General features: G+C 49.7%; 1 protein-coding gene across 2 annotated transcripts in view; it reads right to left on the bottom strand.

Moving 5' to 3' along the window:
* Nucleotides 1-11176: 11176 nt before the first annotated feature.
* SRGAP3 (SLIT-ROBO Rho GTPase activating protein 3) overlaps nucleotides 11177-24447 on the bottom strand; it is a 136175-nt gene continuing 122904 nt past the window's right edge. The window contains exons 18-21 of one of the 2 annotated variants that reach the window (XM_068557315.1): nucleotides 20393-20573; nucleotides 19028-19177; nucleotides 16529-16856; nucleotides 11177-12660 (exon numbers count right to left, since the gene is read on the bottom strand). In XM_068557315.1, coding sequence (XP_068413416.1) covers nucleotides 12247-12660; nucleotides 16529-16856; nucleotides 19028-19177; nucleotides 20393-20573 — 1073 coding nt within the window. In that variant the 3' untranslated portion in view covers nucleotides 11177-12246. The remainder of the gene's footprint in view (nucleotides 12661-16528; nucleotides 16857-19027; nucleotides 19178-20392; nucleotides 20574-24447) is intronic. The other variant, XM_068557316.1, reaches the window with a different exon arrangement.

Raw genomic sequence — 24447 nt, 5'->3', positions numbered from 1 at the left:
TTGTATTTTATTTGCCAAATCTGACAACCCTAATCAGGAGAGTGTGGGGCCTGCTGAGTGTGGGGCCTGGTCTGGCTGTACCTTCAGGGGACCCAGGCCCCCGAGTTCCTTGCCGGGGTCTCTCGTAATCACACTCCTCTTTGTCCTCCATTCTTCCTCCAGGACCCAGCCTCATTCTAGGCATGGGAGGGGAATACTGAAGGAGCTCAGGCTTTATCCCTTCTTTCTTCCCTCTCTCCCTCCCTCTTTTCCTCCCTCCATTCTAACAAATGTTTATTGAGCCGGTACCCACCTCTTCCAGGTGCTGGAATTCAGGGGTGAACAAGAGTCGTGGTCCCTGCTCTCAGGAGCTGACACCTCGGCAGAGGATGGGGCCAGGACAGAAACAAGGGGGAATGTAAGAAAAGGAGTAGATAAGCTCATTTAATAAAATGGGAAGTGATGTGAAAACAAGAGAGGATGGTGTGGTAGAGAGTGGGGAAACGCTATAAACTGGCTGATCTGGGAAGCTCTCTCTGAGAAGATGACATTTGTGCTAGGATCCAACTGATAAGATAGAGGCAGCCATGTAAAGACCGGGGCTGTGGAGAGTTCCAGGCCTTGAGAAAAGAGTTTGGGTTTTAATCCATGTTAACTTGGACAAATTATTTAACCTCTCTGTGCCTCAGTTTTCTCACCTGTAAAATGGGGTGATAATAGTAGTATTTGCCTTATAGGGATGTTGTGAGAATTAAATAAGTTATTGTAATTTAAGTGCCTAGAGCAGCACCTGGCACCTAATAAGCAAGTGTCATGTGAGTGTCAGATGCCAGCATTGTTATGTTGCTATAACCCCCACGGGGAGCTCTTGGAGGGTTTTAGGCAGGGAAGTGACATGATCTGATTTACATTTTCAAAAGATTTACATTTTTAAAAGATTTAAAATCATTCACACTTTCATCTACATTTCGTTTCTAGCTGCTGGGTGATGAAAGGATTTTAGTGGGAAAAGCGTAGATGTACCCGTCAGGGGCTGTGACAGGGCTGGACCGGGTGGCAGCAGTTGGAGGAGGTGAAGGTGCTTTGGGCTCCGTGCTTACTGGGGACTCTATCCCTATGACCAGGCCACCCTCTAACTCCTCCTAGATGTAGACCCTGCCTTGTTCTCACCAGTCACTCCCACCCTGGAGACCCAGCCCCAGGGCCAGCATGTGAACAAACCCTAAGAATCCTCCTGCATGATGAGGGACAGTGGCCAAGTCATCATGGAGTCACCTGCAAGACATGTGGGTGAGGCCATCCCAGACCATCCAACCCCAGCCAAGCCACCTGCTTACCGCAAAGAGCAGCCCAGCCAGCCCTGCCCATAAAACTGCTCAATATATCCACCGGATCGTGGTAAATAAAAAATGTCTATTGCCTTAAGCCACTAAGTTTGGGGGTGGTTTGTTACACAGCAATGGCTAACTGCTATAGTGAGCAAAAACCAAAGTGACCCTCCCCAGGAGTCTTTTGCCTGCCTGGAGCCTGGTTGGGAGACCCCAGGTACAGCCCCAGTCCTATTGGTCCCTCCTCTTTCCAGAGCCATCTCCTCCTGCTCTCTTTGATCCCGATACTTATCTGTACTCTGCTTCCAATCTGGTGCTGGATTCTACAGGTGCCAGAGCAAGACAATTCTTCTATGCAACAATTCCTGTCTCCGCAGGCTCCAAGCCATTCCTCCTATAAGGAGGCAGCCCTCTACCTGGAACTAATTCAGGGGTGTGTAGCTGAGTCCTGCGCCAGAAAGTCTTCACCATCTGTCATGATGTCTGGAAACACCCCGCCCCCTATTCAAGCTCCAATTCTTCGGTTCTTAAAGGCTGTTTAGATTCCCAGAGCCCCCTTGGGAGCGTTGAGTGCCCTCTGGGGGTGATAAAGCAGGTTGCCCCTCTCATGTTATAGCACAAATACACCACATGGCAATTACTTCAGCTCCCCGACTAGACCAGCTGTGCCCCAGCCCCAGCTGTGAGTGCAGGGGGGGCTCAACAAATGCTCACTGGGTGGATCACCTGGCCCGGGGGCTCTGGGGCCCTGGGATACAGGGAGTGCCTGGGGCTAAGGGAGAAAATCGAGGGACCACTGAAAGGAGGCAGGGTGGGAATCACGCAGGACAGAATTCTCTTTGGTGACTAGGGGAACAAGATTTAGAGTCACACAGACTTCAGTTTGCATCTATGCTCTTCCACTGACCCGGTGATCTTGGATGAGTCACTCACCTTTCAGATCCTCAGTTTCCTCTTTTGTAGGATAAGAATAACAATGCCTATCTCAGAGGGTTGTTAGAATAACTTTGTTTTTTAAATCTTGGGAAGCACCTACCAAGGTGTCTGACACGTAGTGAGTGGCTGGTTATAGCAGTAGGAGTAATAGTTATAATTATTACTAATACCTATTGTTAACCAGAGGCCAGAGAGGTTAACAGTACCAGCTCTGAAGTCAGACTGCCTGAGTTCAAATCTCAGCCCCACCACTTACTAGTGCACAGATTGGGGTCCCTAAATACTGTCCCCATGAAGAGGAATCAGGGCTCCTTGGAGACATGGCTGATTTTAGGTCTGGGGCAGAGTAGGTGCAAGAGGAGCCTGGAAAATCTTATTGTGCCCAAATGAGGGAGTTGCCCAAAACTAATGGAGCCATCTTGAAGCTGCCCCTGCCGACTTCAGCCACAGAAAGAATACTGATTGCAACGGATTGGAATGCAATGAATATTTGAAAATCCAGGAATTTAAAATGAGTCTCAGCAGAAGAAAAGAAAGCCCTCATTTGCTTCCATTGGAGGTTGTGATTGTATTGGCTTCTTACTCTGAAGGTTGATAGATAAGGAGGAAGAATTAAGCGTTTATTCTTCTCCTCCAGAATGAACTGTATTTTAGGGAAATACTAGCCCCTGTTGACGAGAATTTTAGCTGACAAATATAGAAGAAATTAAATTAGAAAATCACTGTAAGACCATTGGGTGGGAGGTTCTTGAGGGACAGGATACTAAGGTTCCAAATGATCAGGCCATGGTGGGAGGCTGAGGGTGAACCCACCTGAACCCACTGACCCATGTCATCAGTCCTGAAAGGGGGCACCAAACAGCACACACCCCCTGATGTGACATGATGTGGAGTACTCACCCGCCAGGAAGCATTCCTGCCTGAAATGGTGAAACTGAACCTAATCAAACATTTAGATCCAATTCCCAGCTTACAAGACTGAATCAGATAAACTCAGTTCTCCTGTGTAGGGAACACCCAGCTGCTCCCTAATGCGTCTCTCTTCCCATGAGTCTCCATCACTAGCCACATGGGACACTTGGCACACTTCTGGTCCCCAAATGCGTGGTTTTTCCCCACAACAAGCAATTCTCTGCGACCCAGCTGGGTGTCCTACAACTGAACTCAGTTCTGACACTGACTACCCAGAGATGGTGTCAGACCCCACAGGTCAAGGGCTCAGTCTCACAGGCCTGCCTCCCCGACCCCCTTCAAATGCCAATCAGAAACTCATGTTATCACCTGGCTTCTGAGCAACAGCTGTAGATCAGAGGTTCTAATGACCCCTCCTTGAGTTCGATTAATTTGCTAAAGTGGCTCACAGAACTCAGGGAAACACACTTACCAGTTTATTGAAGGATATGACAAAGGACTCGGACGGTCAGACGAAGAGACACACAGGGTGAGGTTTGGGAGCATGCCGGGCACAGGAGCTTCTGTCCTGGTGGAGTTGGGGTGCATCACCCTCCCAGTGTGGGTGCATTTGTCCCCCTGGAAGATCTCTGAACCCCCTACTTTGGGAGTTTATGGAGGCTCCCTCAAGTAGGCATGATCAATTATGAACCTTATTTTCAGCCCCTCTCCCCTCTCTGGAGAAGGCTGAGGCGGGCTGAAAATTCCAAGCTTCTAATGATGGCTTGGTTTTTCTGGTGACCAGACCCCATTCAGGAGTCATCCAGGAGCCCACCCAGAGTCCTCTTGTTAGAACAAAAGATGCTCCTAGTGTTCTTATCACTTAGGAAATTACAAGGGCCTTAGGGGCTCTGTGCCAGGAGCTGGGGCAGAGACCAGTGCACATATTTTCTATTACCTCACAAACATACACAGAGGACAGCCGCAGGGAATTGACAGCTCATGGGAGCAATCAAATCCAGACCATGGGGCATTCTACCAGAAAGCAAACCAGAGTTCTTCCCAAGTCATGACCAGAGGTTATTTTTGTTTTAAAATAAAAAAGACTTGAGATGTAACCCCACTATACCCTTGTTGGGCTCCTGATTTGAGCAAACCAAACTTTAAAAGACGTTTTGGGGAACAATCATTAAAACTTGAGTATGAATTAGGTATTAAATTATTCTGAGAAATTATTGTTAATTTTATTAGTTGTAAACATGTGATTGTCATTAGGTAGAAAAATGTCATTTTTAGAGATGATGCTGATGTATCTCAGGGTAAGATATGATGTTGGTGATTTATTTGAAATTTTAAAAATATAAAGCAAACTTGGAAATTTTTAAATAATTGTTAAATCTAGATGATAGACATAATAGGTTATACTATCCTCTGTATTCTCGAAGTTTGAAATTTTTCACAGAAAAAATTAGAGACCACAGATCCCACCTGCCATTTTACAAAGAGCCACATGATGGCAGTAGAGTATCGGGCTGGACGTGAGCCCAAGCTTTGAGGAAGAAATGCAGAAGAGCAATCACCCCGTGCATTCCTTATGCATTTTTTTTTTTTTAAATCTCATCCTTGCATTTAATCGACCTTTCACTAAAGTGCCTGTGTTGGGCCTATAGGGGACAAAGAGTCAAATTCAGCCCTATCCCTGCCCTCCTGCAGCCACTTTGTCTAAGTAGTGTCTGTATATCTGGGGGGCAGGAAGGAGCTGTCACCAGGAGTCTTGGTGGGTCCGAGCAGTCATGGGTGTCTATATGTTTGCCATCAGTGGAATGGAGACCTAGGCCAGGCATGTTGAAAACAAAGAAATTAATATGGGGGCAGGGATGGGGGGCAGGGGGGAAGCCAGCCACCTATGTTTTGAGTTGACCTCTTCCACAGGTATTCAAGTTTACCACTTATCAACTGTGTGATCTTCGGAAAGTTACTCTACTTCTCTGAACCTGATGGGGCTCAATAATGGTTCATACTTTATAGTCTCTCTGTTGGAAGAGAATGAGATAGTCCATGTAAGTTGCTTAGAACAGTGCCAGGCACACAGTAGATGCTCAATACAGATGTACTTATATACCTATATGTTCCCATTTGGGGTTCTGGGACAGAAGCAGGCAGTGAGCTAGCTGATTTACACAAAGGCCCCAAGGCCCATGGGGGAAAACAACAAATTTAGCTTAGGGACTGGGGCACTGGAATTAGGGTTCTCCAGAAGGCAAGATCATCATTATAGCAGCTACATTTACTGAGGGTTTTCTCTGCGCCAGGCACTGTCCCAAGCACGTTCTATGTACTAACTTATCTACTTCTCACGACAAGCCTCCGAGGCAGGCACTATTACTGTCCCTGCTTTAGAGGTGACAAAACTGAGGGGCAGAACTGCAGAAAATTTTCCTGAGCCTTCTCTGCTGGTAAGGAGGGGAGGCCAGGATTCCAACCCAGGCAGTCTGACCTTGCAGTCCTCATCCACATCCACGATGGTGGCTGTACTCCTCTTAGGCAATGGGTGCTGTGGGAAGACAAAGCACTTACCTAGAGATGGGGGCAGGGGTCATAGGAGGGGACCAGAGCAGGTATGGAATCCTGGGCTTAAAGCCCCTGCACATCACCTTCCTCATGTGTCAAATAGGGATGCTAACAGAATTTACCCCTGTGGATGGTCTTAAGGTTTCAGTGAGGTGAAGTATGTGAAGTACTCTGCCCTGCGTTCTTGGAAGAACATCCAGCATGTGCTTGATGAATATTAGTTTTATTATTGTTAAGTTAACCTGGAGTCCAGGGATAAGTGCAAAGTTGGAGTATATCTGCATGAGCATTTTTCTAGCCTATCAGTTAGCTATTGCTGCGTAACTAACCACTCTACAACTCAGTGACCGTTTAGTATTTATCATGGTCTACAGCACAAGGACAGCCCCCAGGATCTCCTTTGGGCAACTATTCTTTCCTGATAGAAGGTGTGGGTGGGGTTGACACCACCCTTGACACCAGGGGTTGTTTAGACCCTCTGGCTGCTTCAGGGATGACCTGCAGCCTAATTCTGACCGAGGTGAATCAAACTTACGACTTTCCTTGTGTTGAAGCTGAGGAGGTGCAGGCAGGGGGAGCTTCCGCAGCCATCGGGCAATTGCAAGATATCAGAGAGCCCTGTGAGCATAAAGTTAACAGGCAGAGCTGAGTAGAGCCAGCCTGAGAAGAGGGGACTGAGGCTGGGAGACCACGCCACTCTCAGACCATCTGTGCTTGGAGCCCGTCCTAGCCTGGAGTTCCCAGCTATGTGAGCCAGTAAATTCTCTTTCCTTAAGGCTATGTGGGTTGGACAGCTTGTCCCTCGCAGAGTCCTAAACAGATATGCCCAGAAGTGGGCAGTCCAGCAATAGACTGCTTTGGGGCTGGCAAAGCCATCAGGCAGCTAAAATGTGTCCTTTGTGCCTCCGTGGGTCGGAGATGCTGTCCTTTTCATTGTTGCCTTAATGAGTCAAAGTTGATTTCAGGATTCTGGAGTGATCGTCTTAGTGCAATTAGACTGCAAGCAACTTGAGGGTAGGAACTGGATCTCATCCATCTGTTTCCCCAGCAGCCAATTTGGGGCAAGGTTGCACCGCATTGGAGCCTGGAATTAGCGAAAGGCCGCCACTGAGTGGTGAGTGGCTATGGGGGGACTGATGGATTCCCTGAGGCTGGCAGAAGACCTTGTTCTCTTCTGCAAAGGCCCTTGTGTGAAGATCCACCAGAGGGCTCACTGGAAAGGAAAGGCCCGGAGTATTCCTTGACTACGGCCCGCAGGGAGCTACCTTCATCCTGGGATCCTGCCGCCAGTCCCACTGTGATGAGCTTGCTTGAGGGCAGGCAGGACAATGCATGTGTAAACAGCACGGCTGCGGGGTCAGATGGATTGGGCTCACATTCAGGATCCTTCACCTCCTAGCCTGACCCTGGACAAGTTGCTTAGCCTCTCAGAGCCTCCGTTTCCTCTTCTGCAGAATGGGGTTTAAGAAGGGTACTTACCTTCAATAGCTGTTTTGAGAATTTGATGAGAAATGCATGCTTAATCTAGTGCCTGGGACAGAAATAAGCGATCAACAAACACTTCACACATGCACACACACACACACAATTCCAAGGGGCTGTATCACACGTGTGTAGACAACAGATGCTAAAATGCTGCATATGCAGTCACACTGGCAATAGTATCCTGTGGCCTCCGCTGACTTGTCATAAGCTCAGGAAGGCCTCTCCTCAGACGACAGCTCCCCCTCCCCCTTGCCTTTGCTCTGACAGTCCTGGTTCTCGCTTTTCCGGCAGGCACCCCACACTTACCTCCTTCAATTAGCTCTGCAGCGGACGCGGTCCTCTTTGGAAACTTGGCCTTCACCGTGTTCGATCTGAGCTAAAGGACATTTCAGGGATGCTTCCCGGGGGAAGCACACTGACCGTGGACTGGAGGGTAGGAACACCCCCCTGGGGCCTCCCCATCCCCAACGGGCGACCTCACCCTTCCAAAAAGCCACCGGAGCACGTTTGAGAAAAGTTAAGCTGTTTTATTTCACAGGATAGCTCCACGTCAAACCAGCAGGCACCATCAGAATACGCAACAGAGGATCCAGTCAGACACTCTACAGCACGGGCGCTGGGTTGTAAGGTAGAGAAATGATGTCCGGGAGAGGGCAACACTTATCACCACATGGGGACAGGCAACCAGCAATTTCCTAGGGTGGTTTCGGTTTGATTTTCCTGACAGTTTGGGGAGGAAGGAAACCAAAGGAAACGAAATAGACCAGCCACTCTGAAGCAATCAGAACCAAACCTATTGCCAAACCGTGTAAACAGTCACACTGCCGGGGACTAGAGCCTGAGCAGAAACTCTGGCCAGAAGCTACTTCCATTCAAGGAAAGCAAAATGCACTCTGGCTGTTCTGGTTCAAGGTTGTCGTTTGCCTGGGACAGTTCACACAGAAAGGAGGTGTCGGCAAGGGGCAGTCCCAGAGGATGAGACGGCGGGACCCTGGCAGATCAACCTCAGAGGGGCAAGGAGGACGCAGACCTGGCAGCAAAGCCCCTGCCCTCAGCTCCCCCAGCAGCTTTGGGTATGTGGGGAATTCTCCACAAGGCTGCTCAGAGGAGCGGGGACCCCAGAGAACTGGGGAAGTTGCCATGAAACATCACCATTAGCTCTGCACAGCAGAAAATCATCTTAGCAACACCTCGGCTCACCCGCTTCCTGCCTTTTCCTCCAGGCCTCCCTCCCTGAACCCAGCAGCCCCTAACCCCCACGGTTGTGAGCCAGCCGTCCTTCTTTCTGGGTTTCTCAGGAGGATGAGGCATTTGCTCTAGTATGAAAAGTTAGGGACAGAGAGACTGAGAAGAAGAACCATCACATTAGGTCTCATGGTTTGCCATCAGCTGCGTACGTGCGCTGAGCGCCAGGTAATGACCAGGTCCCAGGAAGTCCTCTGCATCCGTGCCTCCTGAATGAGAAAGAAATCCCACCGACAAGGCACTCCGAGGGCCTCCAACAGGGAAGCAAGCCCCACACCAGGCCCTTCCCTGTGCTGGCCCCCTGTGGGTACCACCAGCCAGTTCTGGAGTGTTTGTTTATAAGGCAGATTGCTGAGCTGCTAGTTCCGCCGGCAGCCGAGGGGTGACCCCACTTCCCTGCATCTCTTCCCACTTGGATTTCTTCACGGAATAGGAACCTTGCGTCCCTCGGGAATGCGTTTCTCTCCTGCCCCTGGGCCCAGTGACCTCAGAGAAAAGACTCCCAAGTCTAATTCCCAAGCTGACAATTCCTTCCAGTTGTGCGCTCTGTCTGGGGTTCAAAAGGCGCTTCAAGGTGAGAAATCGTTAGCACTGAAAACAAGGGAAGGCAAGAAGTTTTCACAGAATCCCACAGCTCAGAGCAGCTCTTTAAGAGAAAAGGGGACTAAAGGGAGAGAGTGAGAGAGGGGTAGGAAGCACGGCTCATTCTCCGTTTTATCCAAGAAAGGTCCTTATCGGCCGGAGCCTGGGCCCCTGGCCCAGGAAACTAGACCAGGAATGAATTGTCTTTGGTCAGTTTAAAATGAACATCTTGCTGGTTCATTCCTAAAAGAGACTGAACACCAGTAACACATAAAGACAAAAGGCTTGACCTCAGGGTAAGTTGAAGGTTAAGAAACTGTTCTGTGAAGAAAAAAAAAAAAAAATTGCCCGTTATCAATGAACTCATCAGTACAGCTTTCCGTAATCGTGATGGACAAGCAGGTAAACACCACTTCCTCTTTCTTGTACAACTGGTTATACTGAGGACTACTAACTAGGTTACTACGTTTTCCCCCACGCTCACTGTACAGTTAGGTTTCTGGTACTTGTTTTTTACATTGATCTATCTACTAGGTGCAAAGATTTGGTGAGTGGCATTGGCTGTGATTTCATTGTAGCCTTTTTAAAAATTACAGTTTCACATTTTAACAGTTACTTTCCAGCATTTAAGCAAATACAGCAGTATATAGCGGACTAACACAGGCAGGAGTCAGGAAGAGAATGCCAATGCTCGTGACAGTGGGCGGGCCTGGATGCGTGTGGAGGCGGCCTGAGACATGCAGAGCGCCAGATGGGTGGGGCAGGGGGAAGTCTTTTTCCACGTGGTTCTGCATCAAGGCTCAGATTTGGAGCTGGATGAGTGGGGTGTGAGCTTCCCTAAATGTGAACTCACCAGCCATTTCCCAATGGAAGAATAGGTGCCTAAAGAAAACGGCAAAGGCTCTGCCCTCAGGTAATTCAGTGAAAGGCAGGCCTATTTTCAACAAGGAAAGATGAAGTTAGTCATTTCAGAGGAAAATCCACATGATCTGACTGGAGTTATGTATTTCAGGCAACAGATCTGTCAACTCAGATTTTCACTTTTCATCTGGTAGTCATGGCAGACAATGTGATACTTTGCACAGGAGGCCACTGCATTTAAGGTCTGGGAGTCTCTCTGGGGTAGAAATGAGAAGTCTCTTATCCTGCTGAACATCACAGCATCCTTGCAAATAAATGACTTTAGGAGCTGGACCCAGCCCCACTCTCAGCCATCTATTAAATCTTGGACAAGTCACAGCCATCCTAAGGCCTCGCTTCCTCTCCTAACCTGTAATATGGGGGTATCTTTATGTGCTAAAAAGACAGAGGGCTCCTAGCTCGTTCTGAGGCTCTTTCATTTCCGGGAGTTATAGGCAAAACAAGGAAGGTCAAGTTTGTCACTGGCCTCTCCCTGGCATTCTCTTTTTGTGCCCTTTCTTATTCTTTCCTCCACTGTGTGCTCTCAAGGCCAGTGCTTCAGGCAAGGCAGAGTGGCTCACCACCCCTATACACCTAGGTAAAGTGGCTTCATAGGTCCCCCCGTCTGGGGACCAGAGGAGAGGGCGAAACTTAATCCAATGGGCTGAAATGGTAATGATGGAATGTCAAGAGGTGATGTACCTGCAGGACCGTGCTTCATGGCGCTTATGAAGCTGGTAGGAAAATTCCACTGCCCACTTCTCACATGCCATTAGGAGGTTTCAAAAGGAAGGCGCTGGATGGTTTTCACCTTAGTGATGACCGTGAAAAGAGCAATCGTGTTGGCACAATGCTTTCTAGGTTGCATGGCTTGCTCGCGTACATTTTTATGGAGCAGGAAACTGAGGTTCAGTGAGGTGAGTGACACGCCCCCCAAACCTAACCCCATATTTTCAATTGAGTTAAATGTGCTGGAGGAGGTGGGCAAAAGGGAAGGTAAAGGGGAGAGTGCAGCTATTTCATTGCATAAAGTCCACCAAAGTGTTCTCTAGGACGGCAAGTGCCAAGGACGCCCTCCCTGGCCCTGGTCTGAGGTGGGCACTTACGGCCCCGGGTGCTTCATGCAAGAGGCCACCGGCCAGAGCGCGTCACGGCCTGATTTCAAATTAAAATGATGGGAGTCAAAGTCTCCTTGCCTGTTTAGTTCCAGATTTTGACACAGTATAATTAGTAGAAAGAGGAAAAGACAAAATTAAATATTTTGAAAATGGTATAAGTTAAACCTCTATAGTTACCACAGATTTATTCCTACAGCGTTTCTAGGTTTTGAAGTGTTCCACACCACTGTGTGTTTTTTTTTTTTTTTTTTTCCTTTTTCCCAACCACACATAATACTGCGCTACGATGGGGCTCAGGCTCTCACCATCCCCTCTTCTATGGACGAACACAGGCCGCTGTGGTCAGGGCTCTTCTCGCCAACGTCCTCCATGCCTTTGGGGTGCAGTTGGTCTTGGCCTCCGTGTGGAAAGGCAGGGTCTCTGGGGTGGACAGGGAGGGGGCTCTGTGAAGGGTTCCCCACCTCCGGGAGCAGCCTGCCCGGGGTACCGCCTGCCCCACCCTTCCTTCAGGGGCAGACTGTTCTGGAAGGCCACAACTTCTGGAGACAGTGGGAGACTGGTTTTGTTTTCCTGCAGGTTAGTGGTATATTGCTTCATTCGCAGTTACTGTGGGCCTTTAAATTCTCCCAGAAAAGTCCCTGCAAATCCCACCAAATAACTCAGCGGGAGGTGTTTGGTGGCATGGGTCTGAGGTAAATCTAAGTTTCATAAAAAGAAAAAGGAGATCCTATATACATTTCATATGTGTGTCCAGATCTAGTATATGTATATAGATGCATAAATATATATATATATACACACTCCTACAGACACATACGTACATATATACGTGTACATATGCACATACACATACATACACACGTATGGATGAATGTAGAGAGAATGTCGAGAGAATAACTTTCCAGTGACAATACGCGGGTGAAGCCATTTAACATTTGCCACGATCTTGGGAAAGGCTCCGGCTGGGGCGGCTGCTCCTCACCGCTTGGCCGTCTGTGCGCGCACGGGAGGGAGGCCTGTGGATTCACGCGGCTGAAGGCGAGCTGTGGCTCGGGCCTGGGCCTCAGCCCCACACAGACCCGCTCCCAGGCTGACCTTCCGGGCCCTGCCCGACAAGGCCAGGAGCACCGGGAGGACGTGGGAGTCACAGAGGCCACCCTCGGCCACGGCGGGCCACGGCGGGCCGGGGCGGTGCCCGCTCCCCCCGCAGGTCACATGGTGCCCGACTTGTCGGCCGAGCTGTTGGGGAACATCTTCTCGGTGGGCGTCACGGCCGGGCTGCCCACGCCCGAGCTGCTGCTGCTGCTGGACCGGTGCTGGACCACGGGCCGCACCGGCCGCATGGGGGGCGGGCGCAGCTGGGCGCCGGCCAGGCGGGCGGACAGGGCTGGCTTGAAGGTGGTCATCATCTCAGTGGACGAGCTGCTGCTGCGACGCATGGCGGCGTCGGGGTCGCGGATTACGATGGTGTGCAGGGGGCTAGCTGGCTCCGAGCTGATGGGGCCTGGCGGGTTCTTCAGGGGCTCCAGGGTGTCCAGCACCACATCTGGCGCCTGCTTGACTGTGTTCTGCCTCTCCAGTTCCCGCAGCTCGTGCAGAGCTGTGCTCATGGTCTTCTCGATGTCCTGGGGACAGGGAGAGCGCTCGTCAGCACGGAGTCTGGAGGCCTGGGATCTAACCCTTCTGGGGCTGCCACCCAGCTTGTAGGCTTCTTAGGGAGGCTTCCCCACAAATCTCATGGAAGGGATGGAGATTCGATCCCAGGGAGGCTTATAACCGTAAGGAAAATCAGTGTGAGTATCGCAGACCTAGTGGAGGCAGGCTCTGCAGTCAGACAGACTGGGGTTCAAATCCTATCTCTGTGACTTCCCTGCTGTGTGACTGTGGGCAAGCTACCTTACCTCTCTGAGTCTCAGAATCCTCATTTGTAGATTACAGACACATATAATACTGACCTCAAGGGGTTGATGAGTGTATTTAATGATACGGTCCCTGCGAAGAGCATGGCATGGCACCTGGTACCTAGTGAGTATTTCCAAATAATGACAATAACGATGGCAATAATAGCTAATACCTAGCACCAATTCAAGCCCCTTCCCCTAACAATTCATTTAATCCTCTCACTTACCTGGTAGGAACTACCATTACGCTCACATCACACATGAGGAAATGGAAGCTCAGACTGGTTAAGTAACTTGTCCAAGGTCACACAGCTACTTAGCAGCATAGTAGTTCCGGCTCCAGTGTTCATGCCCCTAACTACTGTTATTAAAAAATCTCTCTCTCCTTTGTCCATAGGAAATTTGTGTGGAGGTTGTATATCAGAATGTTTGCAATGCTCACCCCAGGATGATAGGACTGTTACTTTCTTCTCTGTATTATAATCAGAAAATTTTTTTTTTTTAATGGAAAATTTAAAAAGCAACAAAAATCTTCATCTGCCTACACAATTCACATCAGTATGAGAGCACTTTGAATGACACAGAGAGAGATTCTGGCAGCCCAGAGTGCCGACCTGGGGCTCAGCATTCCAGGAGTGGGCACTGGAGCTGGATGGCAGCATTTAACCCAGGAGCCCTGGGCCTGGATGCAGAGCCCAGGTTTGGGAGGGAAAAAGGTTCCTCTGCTACCGCTGCTGGGCAACCTCGGGCAAGTCTCAGTGGCTCTGCACCACACTCGGTCCAGGTGCTGAAAGCCCCCTGCTGGCCATGAAGATGGGATGAGACAGTGGACGTGATGACGCTTTGTGAACTGCTGGATGGTGGTTTTCACACTCCCTTCAGCCAGAGTCCTCGGCTCCCGTGGGGTTTCCCAGGGATGCCTCCACACAGAGGCAGGGGGAGCTGCTCAGGCTGAGCTGGGCCACCGAGAGGACAAGGAGGGACAGTGCTTAGAACCGCTGCTGGAAGGTGCTGGCCCACCTCAGGCTCCGGGATGATTATTGAGACACACTAGCTTTTCTGCCTTGGCGCCACTCTGGGAAAACTGAAAGTCTGGTCAGACTGATGGGGCTGGTGCCCGCAGGTGTCCTGCCGGCCCCTTCCCCGTCCAAGTCTTCTTTCACCTCCTCTCCTCCCCTGTCCTCAGGGGGCTCCTGCCCGCTGGGCCTCCACGACAGGCTCCAATCTGGCCTCCATCAGGGTCCCAGCCTATCATTTTGCTTTGTGAAGAGACTACTGATGATTAGCTAATGGCTAATATTAGCATTTATGCTTCCCCAGGACATTTTATCCTTTGCCCATAACACTGTCTACTTTAAAGAAGATGCTGTTTGTGCCTTTATCTACAAGGAATAGCTGTGGGGCTGTGACGGGGGTCCCGCCTGACAGGAGAGAAGGCAGTCCTGTCCCCACCTTTGCTACATCCCAACCCTGCAGTGATCAAGCCCGCCTTCCATGTCCCAGTCTGCTTAAAGTCCCCTACTGACATCACTACTCTGTCTGCTCTACTCCAGCAGGAGCCAAAAGGCAAAACTAATAAATAAAATATAATTATCGCCCCTCCACCACCATCCCCACCACCACCACTCCACCCTCGCAGAGTGTGAGCCAGGAAGACAGTGAGCTCAGAGAAAGATCAGCTGGGGGGTTTAGGCGTGAGCCTTGCGTTAGTCTGAGAGGTGATGCCGTGATCTCAGAGTGGAGCTGCAGAGAGGCGCTGGGGAGCACGGACAGCGGGGGGAAATGATCCCTTTTCACCTCCTCCCAAACGAGACCTTCCCACCTTGGATGGCGGTGCTGCCAGATCCCCAAACTGCCTCTTTTACTGGGCTCCAATCTAAATCCTAAAAGACATTTTGAGACCAGAGGATTTCAGGTAACTCCACCTACTACTACATAGCTGCCCTCCGCAGCCTGCAATGTCAAGTGCTCATGAGAGCCAATGCTGAGCAGGCTGGAGGCCGTCCAGGGTCCCCTTGGCTATTTACATACCATTTCCCATGCTTTGCTATCGAATGGCAGCTATCAAATTAGAGTGTGTAGATATGTCTGCAAACGGAAAATGCGAGCGGCATGCCCCAAGTGTATTCTTTAGGCCGCTCTTGCAAAATGCTCTGTGACTAAAGGTCAAAGAAGTCTGGGAGATGGGTGTGCCCTGCTCTCTTTCTTGAAGATTCACAATGCACATCAACATATTTAATAATTCTTGTTGCAGACAACCCATTCAACTTTGTCAGACCAGCATTCCCCAAACTTTCTTGACCATAGAACACCTTTTTCCCCCTCCATTAATACCCCGTGGAACTAGTCTGCTGTGAGACCTACTTTGGAGACAGTGGCGTAGACTGCATTTGATTCTCCGTGTAAAGGGCTCTGGGCCAGGCCTCAGGTGGCCTGAGCTTCCAGGTGACGGTGGATGCTAGGGCAATGCTTCCCAAGAGAATGGCCTCCAACAATGGAGGGACCAGCAGGCTGCCTAGCGGCTCTGCTGGACCCATACCAAGGTGCTGATACCTGGGGAGTGGGCACTGGGACCTGGGGCCAAACTAGATCCTACGAGGAGTTTCACTTGCTGGGCTGATATCCCTGAGAACCTTTCCTGGCCTCCTCTAGAACACAGCCCCCAAGCTCTCAGCTTTCCCTTCCCCTTGTGAACAGGGATTCAAGGCCACTCTTCACAAGAGAATCTTACCGGACCCGAAGGTTCTAATTGTCTCTCTTTTCTAAACTGGGAAAAAACACTGGGAAGAGGATACATAATGGGCACTCTGCCAAGTTCCAGAGGGAAAAATGGAAACTTCTGAACTATGATAAAACTATCAAAAACACAGGAAAGTAGCTATGCAAATTATTAAACAATTTAAACAAACTGTTTCATAACAATTTCTTAAATGAATTTGTTTGGTTTGTTTGGCAAGTGTAAAAATCACACAGGTTTCTCATCCAAATTTTTAAAAAGTTATTTAAAAAAACGCAAAACTCTAAGCACTCTTGAAACGCAGAGTCCCCTCCTTCAAGACTCCTGACCCAGCTGCCATTTCACAGCTGTGTGTGTTACTGGTTGGCATCTCTCTCTTCTCTAAACCATAAGCTCCATGTGGGCAGGGCCTGGATCCATTTTAGGTCAATTATACTCTCAGCGCCAGCCAGTGATTGCCACACAACAGATGCTCAATCAGTATTTGTCAATAAATGAATGACAAATGAATGAATGAATGAAAAGATGAACGAATGAAAACATGAAGAGCACAATCTTGCCATCTCATGGAGACGTCTGCCATTACCACATCCCCGCATCCGGGAATCCCACCTCCGGCCCTGGAGACTGGGCCCTTGGGTCTTCACAGGAGCCCTAGCCGACAGCTGCACCCATCCAGCTTCCGCTCCCCCAGGGGGGCCAGCAGTCGGACGGGGAGCCAGCTCATTATCTACCTCACGTCTGGCTTAGCCTGAGCCTGGCCTGAAGGGCGAAGGGGCTCCCCCGTCTGCAGATGCCCACCCCCTGCCCCTCTGGGTGTCGGCTGGTGCAGCCTGCCTTCCCGCCAGCCCTTACTTCTGCCAGGGCCTCGGCCTCCAGGGACTTGTGGTCCCCCAAGCTGCTGTGCCTGGTGGAGCCGCACGTCGACCGGATGCAGTGCCCTTCGGAGAGCGCCTTCTTGTCGGGGTAGTTGATGCTGCCGGCGCTCCCGAACGTCGCCATCCTCCGCTTCTCGGGGCTCTCGATCCGCCCCCGGGAGAGGGGGATTTTGTGGGGGCTGCTGGGGCAGGCGGCGGCCCGGGGTGGCGTGTCTATGCTGGGGCCCAGGCCCCGGGGCGGGCTGTGTGTGTCTCCCCCGCTTCGGCGCCTGGGGATGGCTGCTCCATCAGATCGTAACCGCACTCTGCAAAGGAGCCAGGGGGCGGGGGCATGGGGCAGAGGTCAACCCTGGCCAGTGTCACACGGGTCAGCCAACCCCCAGGCCACGCGCTACACACTAGTCTAGGGAGTGGGTATAGTAAAGCCTCGTTCAGCCAGGAAAGGCACTGTCTGAGCATGTGACTCAGGCCAGCGGGTTTCACTTGCACACACGAAGGAGTCGGGGGCGTTCCAAGCTCCAGCCGGTGGTGGTGCCAATTACACAGTGAATCTCGTCTGCACGTTAGGTCAGGGCCAGGAGGATTTCAACCTGGGAACACTTCGCTCCCGGTTAGGTGGGCTCATTGTATGTTCTTAAGCGGTTTAGAGGTCTCTCTCCATGATTCCAAAGGGCCTCTGACTGGTCTGAGGCATTGAGGCTTGACTATACCAAAGAGTTACCAGCTCCCTGCAAGCTCCCTGCAAGATGGCCCTGGTTTCCGTGGGGCAGCACAGACAACAAGCCTGGTGAAAACAGTGTGGGCTGGGGCTCAGGACACTGGGTTCTAGGCTCAGGAGGCCCCCCTGGGAACTGACCACAGCCCAGTGCTGTCACCAAAGGGCCGTTCCTGTGAGGCTTTTCCAGACCTTGGACAACTAGTCATTAAGAGTAAAATGTGCATCACTGGAACGCCCCTCGTGCACTTGGATACCTTTCACCCCTCAGGGAGGCTGTGGTGGAGTGAAAAGGGGACTAGAGTGTCTGTCAGGAAGGCGAATTCTTGTCCTGTCTCTGTCACAGACTTTCCAGTGACCTCTTTCAGACCCACTTTAATAATCTGTTAAATGGGCGTAATATTCCTTGCCCACCTTCTGAGGGAGGTTCAGTGGGTGGGAAAGCACTTTGAAGAGGTTCTACCCACAGGAGATTTTGCTGTGCCCTATGGAGGTCACCGAAGACTCAAAGGCACTGGTGAGGGGAGGGAAGGCTGGAAGTGGCAAGGGGGCGGGGAAGAGGGGCAGAGTGCGGGAATGGATTGTGACGGGGACCAAGCTCAGTGTGGTCAGCAGCGCCTTAGACCCTGTGCCACCAGCCAAGCTAAGCACCGCCTGTGGGCACCCCAACAGGACCAAAGCATGGGTGTTCGAGAGGAAGAGTACTGGGAAAGGAAGAACGAGAAGAAGGTAGATGAGAGAGGACAGAGGGAGAGAGAAATTGAGGCAGGAGAAGATACGGCCCCCCTGGAAGTCAAGGGACCATGACTCTGTCATCTACCTACCCCAACCGTCCATCTCCCCTGATTCTATCACTTATCAGCACCCTGAACCGAACGGAATACCCTGAAAAGAGGCACTGGGACTTTTGCTGAAATAAATTCATAAACATATGTTCCTATTGTGGCTGATTTCTCTGGCTTTATCTGCAAGTACCCCAAGTGTGGGTTGATCCCATGACCTCTCCACCAGAAAAACAAAGAATATGACATTTTGAGAATTCGATTAAGAAAGCAGTGACACACTGCCAGCTTTCCTTTTCAACGTCACATCTTGTGGGGAAGAAAGGGCCACGACAGCCTCCCTCTCTCCCTCCTCCTCTTTTCCTTATTGTATTTTTTTTGTTTAAACAACCACGTGCTTTGGACTCTACCTGTAGAGGGAGTGAGGAGCCCAGCTCCTTACCTGGCAGAAAGATCATGTGACAGCCCCGCCCACACGCAGGAGTGAAGAAATTGGCAAATCTGCTCCCACCAAATATGTGGGTGGAGCCGAGTGTCAATTTCCCCCCATAAAGTGGGTGTGAGACTTCTGTTTCTGCAGTGCACTTCAGGGACTAAGTGAGCTTTACATTTTTAAATATAACAACTTAGGTCTTCAACAGAAAGTGGGGAGGAGGTGTAAGAACTAGAGAGAGAGAGGAAAAATACTTGCCAATTTGCAAGTCTCTCTTTCCCATTTATTATTATTTTAAATAAAAAGCATTGGTTGCCAATATATGTCTTTCCTCCTCTTTCTCCACCTCTGCCCCAAGCTGGATCACTTTCTACCTGACATTCTAGGCCAGTTCCAGCCAGCCCACCAGGTGTGCCCCATGTCATATCTTGTGGGGAAGAAGGGGCCACGACAGCCTCCCTCTCTCCCTCCTGTGCCCTTGCTTCTCCCCAGTCAGACACAAACCGGCACTATACTAGCCGCAAAGAATGAATCCGCGTTTCCTACCGGCCCATCACCCCCCCAAAGCCGTAATCCGAGATGTGCTCCGTGGGGGACTGGAGGTCGTTTTTGGAGGAGGCCTTGTCGTCCAGCAGTGGCCCACTGCTGGCCTCGCTGTCGGCCTTTTGGCTCAGGCTGTCCGAGAAGGCATCGTCCCTGGGGAGAAGGACAGATGTGAATTGGGAGGGCTTTGCTCCAGAGAACCGAGATGTGCTGAGACCTGAGGGGCTGGATCCACACACACCTCGTGGTTGAGCCGCTGCTGCTTCTCCAGCAGGAGGCCCTCTGTGGCACCGCCCACACCTACCTTCCCCTCCCCTTATCTAGGCTCTTCTCTCCCTTCATCTAGGCTCTTCTCTCCCAGCTGCTCGAGGCTGGGACAAGCTAAAGGGGAGGGTGTGTTGGAGAAATGGGGGAGGGGGCCTGCAAGCTGAGCCCTGGGCGATAAGCAGCAGTTTGGGGGCCCAGCGAGGGAGGAGGAAGGCATCTCCATCCCTCCCCGCACCCGGGACTTTGGACAGGTGTGAGGGGCCTGGAGCTTGTTGGGGTGCCCTGCCCGCCTCCCCCCCCCATGCCCTCTCCCTGCCCTCAGAGGCCTGGGGACGTCAGAGGGCTGCTTTGGATCCTCTTGTTGTTTGCCAAGCTCTGGACTTTTCTCTGTCTCCAGACCGCCCCCTCTGCCATCAAGATGTATGCCTTTGGCCCCCTCCCCTTGAGGCCCAGCTTGGTGGCTGCTTCCTTGGTAAATCAGTTCCACCTGAGGCAGACTGGAGCTCGGAGGGAGTGTGTGCAGGAAGCTTCAAAGGCTTTCAAAGAATGGAAAGTGTAGACTTTCTGGGCATTATGGTGGGGCTAGGTATTTGAGATGTAGGGCATTTTTTTAATGCCTAAAATTCTTTTTTTAAAAAATGGTACCCTCTTAGCTGGAAATGAGGGGATGATTGTTTCCGCCCATCTCCTGAGACAGCCACCTTGGGGTAGAGAATGGTGGGCTATTAAGAGAGGAGTGGGATGGCCACTGGCTACAGGGAAGGTCCAGGAGGGTGGAGGTATATGGCAAGATCCACTGGACACTGAGAACCATAGTGGGTGACAAATGCCCTGGAGGCTGTCAGGTGGGCCAGGATAGCGAGCCAAGGGCACCAAACATTGTCCCTGTGGACTCTGAAGGATGAGCAATTTACTTATTTGTTAAGTGGGTCACCATTCAAAGGGAGGTTAGACATAATCCATTCTTACGGAAGACCAAGTGTGTCATACCAGGGAGAGCAAATTGCTGGCATACAATCCAGTACCGCCATTCCTGTGCCCATTCCAGACATCACTAATCAATCATGGAATTCTTCACAGAAGATCCCAAGTCCCACTCACATGTCCTGTACAACTATGTACTGATGTGGGATGAGTCCATCCACGCCATTGTGACGACCCTCCCACCAGTCCTCGGAGGCACGGTGGTACAGTAGCAGTGAGGCTCCCTTCTTGAAGGACAGCTCACGTGGGGACCGCCCCACGTAGTCAAACTTGGCGATGGCCTCGATCTGCTCCACTTCTAGAAGGAAAGCAAGGGGAAGAGCATCCATGAGGTCAGCGGAAGAGCAGCCCAGGAGCCTCGCTCAGATGGCCCTGGCTTCTGTGGGGCAGCACAGACAACAAGCTTGGTGAAAACAGCGTGGGCTGGGGCTCAGGACACTGGGTTCTAGGCTCAGATCCACTCTCCATGCTGTGATCTCAGGCAGGCCATCTAACTTCCCCAAATGGAAAATGGGGCTGAAATACTACATCCTTACCTTCCACTGCCCCTCTTGTTCTCCACTTTTTAACACCTATTAAAACAATGTTATAAGAAATTTCTTTTTCTTCTATCCCTTAATGCCAGCTCTTTTTCCATTTTTCCATGAACCCTTTCCCTCTTTGTTCACTTATACTACTACTAGTGGTTCTTACCTTTTGGGAAGTCAAGTCAAACTGATGTTGTATACGGATTCCCTTCCATGCAAAATACTGTACACAATTTTTAAGGGTTCCCAGAAGCTTCTCTTCAGAGCTCATTGTTACGGACTGAATTCTGTCTTCCCTCAAATCCACATGTTGCAGCCTTATCTTCCAATGTAATGGTATTTGGAGATGAGGTGTTTAGGAAGTAATTAAGCTTAAGTGAGGTCATAAGGGTGGGGCCCTAATCTGATAGAACTGGTGTCCCTCTGAGAAGAGGAAGAGACGTCGGAGATCTCTCTTTCTGTCTCTTCACGTGCACAGTGGAAAGGCCTTGTGAGGACACAGTGAGAAGGCAGCTGTCTACAAGCCAGGAAGAGAGACAACAGCAGAACCCAACCCTAATGGCACCTTGATCTTGGACTTCTAGCCCCCTAAACTGTGAGGAGATATATTTATTTCTGTTGTTTAAGCCCCTCAGTCTGTGGTATTCTATGATGGCAGCCTGAGCTGACTGACACACTCATCCATGAACTTAATTTGGGGAGCGGGAGAATTCTTATGGGGGCTATAGATCAAGCACATCTCTTTGCACGCACACATTTACCCATAAAAGCTTTATTCTTCTCTGGTCAGTGACAGGCCCTGCCTGGGTTAAGCAATGAGAACACAGCTCTTGCCCTTGAGACACTTCTACTGCCCAGCTCTGTCACCTCGTTTGTGTGACCTCAGGCAGGTTACATAATTTCTGTACATCTCAGTTGCCTTTAGGAGGATTAACGATAATCCATGAAAGAAGACAAAAAGATGGCCAACAGGTGCATGAAAAGATGCTCAACATCATTAATCATCAGGAAAATGCAAATCAAAAATCAAAACCACGAGATATCACCTCATACCTGTTAGAATGGCTGTTATGAGAAAGACAAGAAACAACAGGAGTTGGTGAGGATGTGGAGGAAAGGAAACCCTTGTGCACTGCTGGTGGGAAATAAATTGGTGCAGCCCCTACAGGAAACAGTATGGAGTTTCCTCCAAAAATTAAAAATAGAACTACCATGTGATTCAGCAATTCCACTTCTGGGTATTTATCCACAGGAAATGAAAACACTTAACTTGAAAGGATACCTGCACCCCCAAGTTCACTGCAGCACTATTTACAATAGCCAAGACATGGAAGCAACCAAAACGTCCATCGACAGATGAATGGATAAAGAAGATTGGTGTATATAAACAATGGAAAATTATTCAGCCATAAAAAAAGAAGGAAATCCTGCCATTTGCAACAACATGAATGGACCTTGAGGGCGTTATGCTAAGTAAACTAAGTCAGACAGAAGAAGACAAATAGTGTATGATCTCACTTGTATGTGGAATCTGAAATCCAAAACAAACCAAACTCATTGATACAGAGAACAGACTGGTGGTTGCCAGAGGTGGTGGTGGACGAAATGGGTGAAGGGAGTCAAAAGGTACAAACTCCCAGTGATAAGTAAATCATAGGATGTAATATACAGCACGGTGACTACAAACTGTGCTATATATTTGAAACTTACTAAGAGAGTAGGTCTTAAAAGTTCTCATCATAAGAAAAAAAAAGTAACTATGTGTGGTGATGAATGTTAAACCTGACTTATTGTGGTGATCATTTCATAATATATACATATATCGAATCATTATGCTATACACCTGATACTAATGAACTGTTATATATCAATTATATCTAAAAAAAGAAAGACACGAGACTTCAATACATTAAAAAAAAAGAGAGAGATGCGTGAAAGTGCTCAGCATAGCACAGACATACAATACGTTAGGTATTCAGGTGATAGTGGCTCTTGTGATTACGATTATAATTACTAATGGCTTTAGCTTATGGGGTGGGTCTAGACAAAGAAATCTGAGCTGCAGAGAACTTAAGTGTTTTTCTCAAGACCATGCAGCTAGTGATCTTTGGGAAGGAGACTTTTGGGGGAGGAGGACAGTTACGCCTATGATTTATTTAACCTGTGTTATAGCTTGTACCCTGAGAGGTGAAAATGGGTAGAAAACAGTAGAAAATGGGTCATGTATAAGTGTTAATGTATCTGTATTTTAAAGCAAGCACAAAGATGTTTAATATTATAAAGAGAATACATATATATATATATATACCTATATAGATAGACAGATCTATTAAATTCTAATAAACAAAAGAGTAACAAAGGTGGCCCCTGCTCTCTCTATCCTGCAGACACCTTCCCTGTGCTGAGCATCCATGGGACTGTCTCTTCTCCTGTCCTCGTGGATTATCTTGATTCTGTCCACGCAGCCTGTCCACCTGTCCATCATGGAGTTTTACACAGGTAAAACTGGCAAAGCCACGATACCTGGCTTTGCCAGTTTTTACCTGTGTGACCTTGAACAACTTAGTTCTCTTTTCTAAGCCTCCGTTTCCTCATCTGTAAAATGGGAATGATAATAATAGTACCTACCTTATAGGGCTGTCATAGGATTAAACAAGTTATTACACATGAAGTGCTTGTAACGGTGCCTGGCACACAATTAGCTTCATATGAGAGTTAGTTGTTGTTGTTACCAGAGCTAATGACTCCTAAGGGCCATGAGCAGCATGGAAATCATCTCTCCCTGTTAATCCCCAACCCACGCATGCACACTAGGACTCCTCTCTGTGAGCAGGTGGCTCAAGAAGACTGGGCCAGTGCCCCCATGAGATGCAGTGGCCTCTTGCCGGACCCAGCCCTCAGTGCCTGGGACAGCCTTCTGCAGACAGCAGGCCTCTGACAGTTAAGTCAGCATTCCCCGGCTGGCTCCCTGACAAATGTCTTTACATGCTGTTCTGACATAGTTGATGCAAAATGACAGCCCAGATAAATGGGTCAAATGAACTCAGATCTGGACTCAGAGTCACCTTCTCAGTAAAATGGAGACATCTCCATACGTCTTTCTGCTGCATCTTTGAATCTCACGCCAGTCATGCGTTAGCACCACCTGGTGACCTGTGTGTCTGTCTAGCTACAGAGACAGAAAGGCCGGAGGGTTCTGCAAGCCCATGAGCTGAACCCCACGGTCTGTGTGCTCTCGGGTTTGACCCCAAGGGCTTCCTCTGATCCCACCCCCCGTAATGCTGAAGGAGCCGACCCGGGCAGAGGCTTGCTCATTTCCAGAGGCTCCAGCAGTCACTGGTGGTGGTCTGGAGTGGCAGGTGGAGGGGTGAGGAAAAGTGGAAAATGTAAGGGGGAGAAAAGAAGAAAAGCTGAGGAGCAGAGCTGAGCTGCAAGCTGAGAGAGAGCTCGTGTGTTTGCAGATGTCACTATGTAATCGTGTGGGGTAGAAACAGTGATAATAGCTACCATTTATTAGGAAGTCTATTATTTGGGTTTTTCACACCTAAAATAGAACATGTGATTCTCCCTCTTACCACTCTCCCACACACCCCTCCCCAAACTTACTTCATTCCCTCATCTTCCCCATCTTAGGAAACAGAGCCA

Source organism: Eschrichtius robustus, chromosome 12, assembly GCF_028021215.1.
Source record: "Eschrichtius robustus isolate mEscRob2 chromosome 12, mEscRob2.pri, whole genome shotgun sequence".
In the NCBI taxonomy this organism is placed as follows: Eukaryota; Metazoa; Chordata; class Mammalia; order Artiodactyla; family Eschrichtiidae; genus Eschrichtius; species Eschrichtius robustus.
Note: the sequence above shows the minus strand (reverse complement) of the source record. Positions and strands in the feature narration are given on the sequence as shown.